The sequence below is a fragment of the Patella vulgata genome, chromosome 6, assembly GCF_932274485.2.
Source record: "Patella vulgata chromosome 6, xgPatVulg1.2, whole genome shotgun sequence".
NCBI classification, from domain to species: Eukaryota; Metazoa; Mollusca; class Gastropoda; family Patellidae; genus Patella; species Patella vulgata.
In genome coordinates this window covers 70,188,377-70,199,900 of record NC_065884.2, presented here as the reverse complement: position 1 = coordinate 70,199,900, position 11,524 = coordinate 70,188,377, and the positions used below count along the sequence as shown (strand labels likewise).

Genomic DNA, 11,524 nt, shown 5'->3' with positions numbered 1-11,524 from the left:
ATTTATTTATTGAGCTTCAACGTAGAGACTATAAAGATCGCTGTATTTCATTTAATATTAATAAATATTATATTTATTACAATATTTATGTATTTCATTTCACATAAAAGTATAAACTACATACATTTAATTTTAATAAACAGCATATTTTATTACAATATTTATATATTTCATTTCACATCAAGGTGTGAACTACATACATTAAGAATTAATCAATAAAAATGAAAATAACGTTTAACAGCCCACTGTTCCGCACAGACTGTGCGAATGGAAACGAGCTTACTGCCTACTTTTATATCGAATCCCAACTGCCAGGGAATCTTCTACGTGCACGCAAATGTGTAAACGGGACCTGGCCTTTTCGTCACATCAGAACGACTATGCGTTAATCCTTGCCAAGCCTTCTATGCTGCATCACTGACAAATACCGATTCGCCACCAATTGGCAATGATAGCAAGGTGATCGCTAGACATTCGAAGGTGTTCGTGGGCGGTCGTAAATGGAGTGTTGCAAATACGGGGAACAGTATTCTAATATTCGTCAGGAAAAATATTCTCTTTGTTTTCGCAACACTTTCGTAATCAATCACCTGTCATTCTTATTGGAAACGGAGCCGGGTAAACTTCGGATATTTTTTTAAGCAATATTTTTATTCATTATCCGAATTTGGATTGGGGAACAGGCTATGCCTATGTGTAACCCCTCTCTCTGATTTAGATATATGTACACATAATATACATACATAACTACATAAATATAGAGCGTATATGGTACATAATGGATAATATAGAGACTTTGATGAATGTACAGTTTGAGATGACTTGAGAGTTGTTTTATGGAGATTTAAATCTTTTTGATAAAGAATAAATTGTTGGACTTCTTGGAAAATAAGTGTGTTTATCTCTGGACTAAGTTTTGTTGACCCATACAACAGACAACTGATTGTTTTATGATTATATTGAAGGTTATGGATTGTCTGTTTTCTTGCATCTGAATATAAGTGGCATACGAGTATATAGTGTTCGGTATCTTTGAATTTGTGACCGCATATAAATCAGAAACGTATATATATATACAGAATTATATACATGCTTAAATCGTCCAAACTCAAAAATCTGCTCATGTTGCTAGAAAAGTATAGGCGTTTTTATCGACCACTGAGAGAAATGGACGGTTCTATACAAATGTGATTTAACCCCAAATTTGAAGATTTGAGGAAACACTGAAAACAGAAAATACAAGCCATTCAAATAAAGAAAACTTGTATTACTTTAACATCATGAAATACAATATAGGACTAAAATGTACTAAAATAATAGTTGAAATATGGAATAGTAACCATGGTAACGCATGAAATGTGATTATGTCATTTTTGCGTAACATCTAACCAAAATGAACTTAATTTGCGTAATTTCGCCTCAAAATGACGCAACTGATTAAACTAATTATTCATCACTAAACTCCAATTCTAGGTCTATGATTCCATTAAAGCTAAATGCCTTTTCTTATATTTTTGTCACAATCAAAGCCAGTACGAAACCTTGTGCTATCAAATTTTGGATATCCTACGCACAAAAATTAAATACAGTGTGGTGAGGTTGTGGTGAAATGCGAAAAACCCTCTTACTTGTAAAGGCACTTTCACGTTCTCACTACGTGTACACAATGACCCCACTACGTTCTTGGCACGCACGCTTTGCGCCGCACAGCAACGTCCCCCACCGATCCCAACCACGTTGCTGCCACAGTCTAAAAGGCCACACTGACACGACGCTCCAAGCCCATCAATGCTACAATGTTAAAAGGATTTCACATTGATCATATTGCACGCAGCGATCCATCTACGTCATACTTCGAGAATACATCACTGCCCTAAATGCCGTCGATTTAAAACGCTCACGTGATCATTTTGGGGCGAGACTTATCGGCTGGCGTACTGCTTTGTACACCCGAAGCATGTGGTTTATGTAAACAAATGTTATGTTAGCAAAATTTCGACTTCTGCCACTCCGGTAAAAGCGATATATAATATGTTATAGTGGGTAATTTTGCAATACAGTCTTTACCATTGTAAACTGCCTTTACAGTTTCAATCTGTTTATCTTTCAAAACAAGGTTAGATACTCTTAAATTTTTCTGTGAAATTATCTTTCATGGGCGCCGCCATATTGAATAATTAGTGGACTATTTCGTGATTCCGCTCTGATCAGTTTGACATCTTTCAAACACACAACGGCTAAATAAACATATTTAATTTCATTCAATATGAAAATAGAAGAGAAATAAATACTTCTATACATTACTAAAAACATACTCAGTGTTTTCGACTAAAGTCGTCGATGTAGGAATTAAAATGTCGATTAATTAGTTTAGGGCCTGTTCTCAAGGGGACTATACCAAGCTCGTAATAGCATGGCGAGAGCGTAGCGTGGTCTGATTGGACTAGAGAGGGCTTAATGAGATCTTTGTCAACGTACTAAGAGTGTCACCATGTGCTTTCTACCCGCTCCCTGTATGTTGTTACCATGCTTACTTTTCCATCGTGGATCTGGCTGATTTTTGAAGTCAAGGCGAGAAATGGTTTTTGTCGACACCTCTCCATTACTAGCATGTAGTCATCAGGAGTAAAAAGACACTGTTGGCGCTTCAATGCACATTTTAAATCACCAAAGTCGGAATCATTGGAAAGAAAGTTGTGACCAAATACCCTAAACCGAAAATGGACAGTGTGAAGAGAAAGATCTAACCATCAACATATTTACCAGAAGAATGATCTAGCCCACATATAGCTTTGTTATGCAAAATGCATTTTCGGAAATCACAGTGATCCAACCCATTTAGATCAGACTTGTTTAATAAGCAAAAGGAGCCAGAGTATTTTGTGATGGCGTTCTATTAAACAATCTATAAATAGCTTTGTTCTATTAATATATATCGATTAGAACAATATCGCATATCAATCGTCATGATTTCATTAATCGAAACATGTACTAAAACGATTTTTTGAAATTTGAGGGTTAGGGCACCTAAGACCGCCCAAATGAGGTTTAACTTCCACTCGACACACACTAAGTCATTTCGGGACTAACATGGTTCAATATTATTTCCATAATTCGCTTGCGTCTAGGGTCTTTAGCAGCGGGAGGAAAACGAAGGACCGAGAGGAAACCCACGAGGTTGGACAGGCGATCCTACTCCTTGTCACGTACAACCGGGGAATCGAAACCACGCCAGTTGACTCAATGACAGACTTTATGATACAGCGCGCGCACGCTAACCACTCGGCCATCCCTTCACAACAAACAACAACACCAGTGGATTTACTAATATAAAATGTATTGATGGGTGATAAGCTAAATAACGATAATATATAATGTATACATATATTTTTTAATAATATACATCTCTTTTCTGCTGTATTCAATGTTATTTTTAAATATCTCTTTACTAATATAAACCTCTAATCTATGTCTACTTATATCATCAAAATACAGTTCCATTATTGCTTTATACATAAGTACCTGTTATTCGATCAAAATGTTCTAATCCGAAAAATGATATTCCGTATTTAAATCATGACACAATCTGTACTTACATCATAATGCTCTATACTTAAAGACCCAGTCTTTTCCTGAACTTAAATCATAATGTTCTATACTTAAATCATGGCCCAGTCTTGTCCTGAACTTAAATCATAGTGCTCTATACTTAAATCATGGCCCAGTCTTGTCCTGAACTTAAATCGTATCGTGACGTACTTAAATCATGATATTATGAACTTAAATCAAGATCTTCTGAACTTAAATCAAGATCTTCAGAACTTAAATCAAGATCTTCTGAACTTAAATAAAGATCTTCTGAACTTCAATCAAGACCAAGCCCTGTCCTGTACTTACATCGTATTCTTATGTACTTAAATCAAAATGTAGGACTGTGTGGAGTCAAAATTGTTAATGTAGTTAAAAATAAACTAACTAGTTAAAAGCAAGATAACTAGTTAGCTCCGCCAAGTCCTGATAATGTTATGAACTTCAATCAAGATGTTCTGGACTTAAACTATGATGATATGTACTTAAATTATAATGACCAACAGTACTGGTGATTAAATCGTTATATATCACCCAAATCAGACAGGACCATACCAAAACACATGGTTATGACGATCGATCAGTAATATAAAAGCATTGATTTCATTTATAAATATGAACCGTATATTGATAATATTGTTAACAGAACTAACACAGTTATACAGGTCACAATTCTATGGAATACAATTACTGCTTTTTACTGAGCGACGTTTCGACTAGGCTTCTCTAGTCTTTGTCAGCATTAACTAAGCATTGTTGTGTACATGTATATATTGTCCTGTCATATTTTCATTTTTATCATAGCTTGATAATAACTAGAGAAGCCTAGTCGAAACGTCGCTCAATAATAAGCAGTAATTGTATTCCATAGAATTGTGACCTGTATACTCTAGTTCAATTACTAAATGCCATTGAAACAGTTTAACACAGTTATATGGGAAAACAATAACTGGTTTATTATACACAAGTACGACGTTTCGGTAAGTATTGTGCTTGATAACGATAAGAGGATACTTATCGAAACGTCGTACTAGTGTATAATAAACCAGTTATTGTTTTCCCATATAACTGTGTTAGTTCTGTTATGTCTCCCATCGCTAAATGCCACTAAAGTATTAATATTGTCAACCGGCTAACCAAAATGGCTTACTTTTAATTTCTCACATTTAGAAGTTCACATTCTAAACGACAGGCGCAAAATTTTGTAATAAAGAAGTAAAGAAGTATGAATTAAAGACTGTAAAATTCGATCATCATCTACGATTTAAAAAATATACAATTTAAAAAGGGATAATAATGAATGAAAAATAAAATAGTTTTATTGTTTTAATCATAAAGTAGGATTACCTCCAAGCTTTATCAATGGATATCCAATTTAAAAGGAAACGGGTATCCAATACAAAATAAAACCCAACTAAAAACCTAATTTAGTAGACACGGCAGGGTTGGCTTACCCCGTCTAGACCAGGGGCCTATTTCACGATAAAATCCAAATTTAAGTAATTTGATTGGATAATATTAGATTGATTTTAGTGCTTAGCCAATCAAAATTGAAGTATCTACTAAAATTTGGGTTGTATCTTTAGTTAAGATTTCGAGAAACAGGGCCCAGGTCATATAGTTTTACATTTACTTAACGAATCCCGTGGCTAGTTCCTGTACGACTGTATTCAAGTAATGTCCTCACCCTCTCTCTCTCTCTCTCTCTCTCTCTCGATTTCCAGAAATTCGCATTATTAGTTTCCACGTACGCGTGTATTCATGTACTATACTAAACCGTTGCTTTGATGAAACATCAGTTAGGTTTAATCATAATTATAGACGGGTTTTATTTATATTTACTACCTTCTCTCTTTAAATCAAAACAACTAACAACTAAATACTGGGTGATAGATTGCTAAATATATTTGTTAAGGCCAGCTCAATTTTTGTCAAGGTCGTTGAGATGTAAATAAGGTTAGGGCACGTGATTGTTGGCGCGATTGTAGGTTAGGGCTAGGGTTAGCATTGGGGCTAGGTCCAGATTTGGGGTTAGGGTTGGGATTAGCCCTAGCCCTGTTTACATCTCGTGACCTATGACAAAAAATTCAGCTGACCTTAACATTTAGCACTAACCGTGATAAATGATATATAAATAACTAAAATAAAAAAATAATGATAAACATATAAAGATAATAAACTGATGCAAGCTATTTAAAGCGGACTAGAAGTTTTTATATTAAAATATTCAATCTTATTAAATTACTATTGGCTTTTTATACTACCTTCGTTTCGTTTCTGTTTTGCTGCGTATTATTCATGTAATCTATAACCGGGGTTGTGCAGGAAGTGGTGAGCTTCGGGCGCGTGGGGCGGGCGATGGGGGTAGGGGGTTGGTGTTAATTCGTTCTCGGACCCAGTGGTCCAAAGGGGGGTCCAGGAAGGTTCGAATTTATTTATTTATTTATTCGAGAAAAGCAATCGAGCGCTCCAGCATTCCACCACTCTCACTTTCATAAACACAAAATAGTAAAGAAGGGGGGCAACTCTGTACTCCCTGCTAAAACAATCGGTTGTTCACGTAAATAGTCTAACGAAACGAATAAAAGATTAAGTTGGAATTAAGATTGGTATTCTAATATAACATAATAACAAATGTAATTTATCAGAGGTATTTTTGAATTTGAATTTAAAATTCACAATAAATGTTTATTCGTATGAAACATTTTAAACTGGGTATGTAACAAGCTTCCCCAGTTATGGTTTCATCAAAATTGTTATATTTAGACGTTCTATTCGGATCGGCCTTTAATACAATTAATCCTAACGATATGATTATTCTACAAAGGCCATACAGTGTGCAATGAGGGAAATCTTGTCCAGGCAGTGGCACTATGGCCTACTCGTATATCGAATTTCAACTGCCAAGGGATCTTTTACGTGCACACCAATATATACACGGGACATCGGTTTTTCCTCCTATCCAAACAACTAGACAGATGTCCTTGTTAGGACCTCCGCCCTGCACCACTGACAAGAGGAAGCCAGGCCAGAGATTTGAACTACAGTATAATACTTTCAGCATCTGTTAAAAAATTAACCATGTTAAAATACACGTATCGACCCATCAATAAATTAACAATTGATATATTTGTATATTTTAGTTTACATATGGAATGGTCTAATATTTACGAATCATAACAGCGTTAGAAATGTATATGTATATAAATATGTATAATCATTCATTTTTAAATTTGATACGTAAAATAAAAGGGTTCCAGAATATCGGGGAGGGACTCTCGGGTAAGAATTAAAGACATAAAGACAGCGATATACCATAATTAAAATGTAAGTCTTACATAAGCTGCAAAAACAATTTTATATGAATGGGTATATAAAACCTACGTATCTAAAAATGCTTTAAAGGCTATTAGGACCTTTGTTTTAGTAAAACATGGACTTTGAAAATGTCCTTTAAAGCCTATTAGGACCTCTATTTTCGTGAATCACAGACTTTTAAAATGTCCTTTAAAACCGACGCTCGTCATCTGAGGAATTTTGAATCCTTTGCAAACTACTTAAAACATCAATATTTAAAGGGAATGTCAGTGTAAAAATGGTTCAGTTCCATTCAGTATATGATAAGTTGAAAATTTACCAACATCCGGCAATCTTTCCAGGCGATATAAACAAGTTCTACGGTAATTTCTTATCTAGCGTTGAAGTTTAGGTTTTGGGTTCTTAATTAAAATGTTATATAATTAATCTTAATACAATCTTAATAAATTTGGCAAATTAATGAAAAAATACTGCTTGACGATTTTTAAAAATGGTAAAAAAAATAATAAAGAAACTAGATTATATTAAAAGCGATAAACAGCAGAATAATTAAGAATTAAACGTATACATAATAAAATGTTATAATAAAACATGGAGAATTATAATCATAATAAATAAATCAAGTCTGGAATAAATAACTAATCACCAAGTAATGAAAAATACACAGTATAAAATTAACATACAAATACGAATACGAAACTACAAATACATCAAACAAGGCCAAAATGGCGGGACACTGGAAACATACTATCCATTCGTTTAATATCGTGGTATTTCACTTGGCCTGATATTGTTAGCTACGCTTGACGATAGTCAGGCGAAATGACAATCTAATCTACATTCATTGGTCTTCTTCTACCTTGTAAAATTCATTGAAAACGGTCCCAAGTCTTTCGGTGATAATCCAAAACGCTCTCCCCTAGGAAAGATTCCGTGATTTTGTGACAATCCGATTGGCTATCCTGTTTCTGCGAACCACCAACCGTATCTATTATATTGTAAAATACAAATTAATACAAATTTAATTGTTAGATACTAACACATTGCTTTAAGCTTAAATTATGTTAGCATAGAATACAAATATCCCAAAATACAAATTTGGCAAAACACTTAATATTTTCTATGTTCACAACATAGAGACCATAACATCAGGTAATATTTGTACTCACCGGTGAAAGAAACACCAATCTGATTAAAACACTATTTCGTTTCGATTTTTATAGTTCAAAATTTCGTTTTATTTGTCTGTACTACAATAGGATCTGGAAGAGTTGTTATATAACCTGCGTTCTATATGGCGTGAGGGATTAGCCAATGTAACCATCTTTCATGGTGACTTCTTCGCGTGCGATGCATGGAACTGTGGATAAACCACTCGAAACGTCTGATGTCATAGGGTCAAAAGCCGCTCGTAAGACCCCTGACGTGACCTTCCATTACAACCAGCCAGATCTTCATGTAGAGTAGGCCATGGAACGTATAAAAAAACGAAACGAAATATAGATCTGTATTTTAATCAGATTGAAGAAACACAAAACAATTACTGGTAATATTTTAAACTAAATGTAAGACGAAACCAAAGGCATATCTTAGAAAATAAAATCGCTATATATTGCAGTATGGATGACCACATATACTACATTGTGTGGATAACCATACCAAATTGTATGGATAACCATTATACCAAATTATATACATGTAGATGACCATATATACCAAATTGTATGGATGATCATGTATATCAAATTGTATGGATGACCATATGAGCCAAATTTGCAATCTTATTTTACACCTCTTATGCTGTCTTATGCCCGTCGTCAAGTTCTGGATTGGTTCAGACACGTTAAACCTTCAACCCCACATAATTGTATTTGTTTTACTTTTTCTTGCAAATCCACTATACCACTTCAATCTGAAGAACCTGGATGTTTAAAAAATACTAGCGGTTAAATCGGTGTTTCATGGGTATAACCTCCAACCGGAACTAGCATAACTACGAAACCGGAAGTGGTAGTACAAAGCCATCAGACCTATGTCACTCCCCGGCTGTCACTCCCCGGCCCAAGCCGCCATCTAACAAATATACCTCCCTATATACAAAAAGTCCATTTTAACATAAAACTAAATAAATAACTAATAAATGAAGAATGGCGCATGAAGGCAAGCACGTGATGATTAGAATAACGTAAAAATGTGTCTGGATAACAAAAGCAAAAATAAACGCTCTTCAAATTTAGGTTTATAAAAAGGAATGCTTTTATAGTTCTTAAACAATAAACAGTTTTATTATCCAGTCTCTCAGACAGATTATCTGATACAACCAGGAAAAAAACAATTTGTTACATGTCCGATTATTTCATACAACCAGGACAAACCCCAATTTGGTACATGTTGGATTATTTCTTAATTAGATCAAACGCTCCAAGATTTGAGATCTTAAAATATGGTTCAGTTTTATGATAAAATGAATTCAATGGGAAAATGGATTACGGGATGAGAAAGGTGTATTTTAGTAAGAATTTGAATTATTATTATGATATGTGATATGTGATATGTGATCGAACGCACTAGAAAGGGTATTCTGATCGTTGATAAAATCATTCTGGTCAATGGTGATATGTTTTATCATATGTGCATAGATCTTGATATGTATTGGAATGACTTAACAAGCAAAACATTCTAAACGTCACAAACTACCTCCACAAGACTAACTAAATGACGCCATATTGAATCGTCATCATAAATCGCGCACCACTCACGTGCGTCATATCTTGTTCACATAACACGGCATTTGCCACCACATTGGATTCAATATGGCACTGTTTGTAGTTTTTAAAAGTCTGAAACGTTTCATCTTTTATGGTACTTTTACTGAAGTTCAAAGTGTGCACCGAATGAGTAAATTACGTCCCCTTGCAATGACCTTTCTGCTAATTACATCACCCAAAATACGTTCTAGTTATTCCTACTTATTTTCCGTTGTTAGCATGACACTCAAAGTGACTTCGCTTTTTAGCATTTTTAACAGAGGAATAACATTGAACATAAGCATATCCAAGATGTACGCAATTTAAAACGGTTCAAGACAATGCTGTAATATCATAGTATGTATAAATGCGCATTATTCTAACAAGTGCTTTATAATAAACAAGTGTGCGCTAATTGAAATCTGGAATATAACATAATACAAATAATATAATATTGCGCAAAATATTTACATGGTACTGCGCAAGTTTTATACAATGGGCATTCCTATGACATATTTTGGCGGGACAGTAGCATCAAACTATATGTAATACTTCTTTTATATTAATGGATAGTAGGAAATTATGTTAACTACGCTACACTTTTTGTAATGACGTAAGCATTTTTTGTGTAGACGATAACAATGGCGTAGGTTGTATTTCCGTTGTCAATTGATTGGTTGATGGCGTTATTGACATCTATCCACGTGATCACAGTCGAACTTTTAAAACTTGTTAGTAAATTATATGTAGGTTTTAGTGTCATATAATTTGGCACCGTCAATGATATGTGTCAATCAATTGTCCATTACGTTTAAATTGCGTAAAGGCCGTATGTCAACACAATAAATAATGTCTACCTTTACGTAGAAACAGATCACAGATCTAGTCGCATTCGCCATCTTTTTTCTCTTCTATAAGTTTAATGCTTCCTTGGAGATCAAATATTTCAATATCAATAATATATAGCAGGTCAAGGTTATAGAGCTGACCTTAGTAGGGTCAAAGTTCATTGACCTTTCAGTTGAGTTAAAACTTCGTTGATATACTGATAAATGTTCAGTTCATAGCGAATATATATATATATATATATATATATATATCCATACGAAAATCTTATTCCGACACATGCTATAAATAAAAGTTGTCTACGTCATAATTCTCCGACACAGAGCACCACGTTCCTAGTTTTTTCGACACAAAATGTTGATAAAGAACATCTTGGTTCCGACGATATTCTGAAGCTTTATCTTTAATCTGTAGGTAGGATTTCCCCAACAGATCCCGACGTCCAAACTTGGTACAAATTTGATGGAATAGGGTGAAGAAATGCTTCTTACTGATTGCAGAATATGGCATGTCGGTCGGGCTGAAATATAAATAAACATCATATTGAATGTAAACAATTTCATTTCATCCAGTGCGATATTCATCAATCTGATTAAAATACATATCTATATTTTTTTAATACTTTCGATGGCCTACATTACATGAAGATCTGACCAGCTGTAGTGGAAGGTCGCCCCAGGGGTCATTCAGGCAGCTTTTGACCTTATGACGTCAGTCTTGTGATTAACCAATCAGCGTAGACGTTTACGTGTCTAGTCGTTTAGCCAGAGTTCCGTGCAACTCATGCCAAAAACTCGCCGTAACAGACCATTTCATTGGCTAATCCCCCACATCATCCGGAACGCGGGTTATATAACAATTCTTCCAGATCCTTATAGTTTAGTAAAGACACGTAAAACGAAATTTTGAACTATAAAAAACGAAACGAAATAGGATCTGTGTTTTAATCAGATCGCAGAAAAGTATGACGTTAAATTTATCCCTTTTCTTTTCATTCTTGAATATGTGTAATGATCATCTAGGAT

At 34.5% G+C, this 11,524-nt stretch overlaps 1 protein-coding gene across 4 annotated transcripts in view; it reads right to left on the bottom strand.

Moving 5' to 3' along the window:
• Positions 1-3,320: 3,320 nt before the first annotated feature.
• LOC126824549 (double-stranded RNA-specific adenosine deaminase) overlaps positions 3,321-11,524 on the bottom strand; it is a 120,607-nt gene continuing 112,403 nt past the window's right edge. For all 4 annotated transcript variants that reach the window (XM_050553782.2, XM_056101810.1, XM_050553786.2 and 1 more), the window contains one exon: positions 3,321-11,019. In XM_050553782.2, coding sequence (XP_050409739.1) covers positions 10,782-11,019 — 238 coding nt within the window. In that variant the 3' untranslated portion in view covers positions 3,321-10,781. The remainder of the gene's footprint in view (positions 11,020-11,524) is intronic.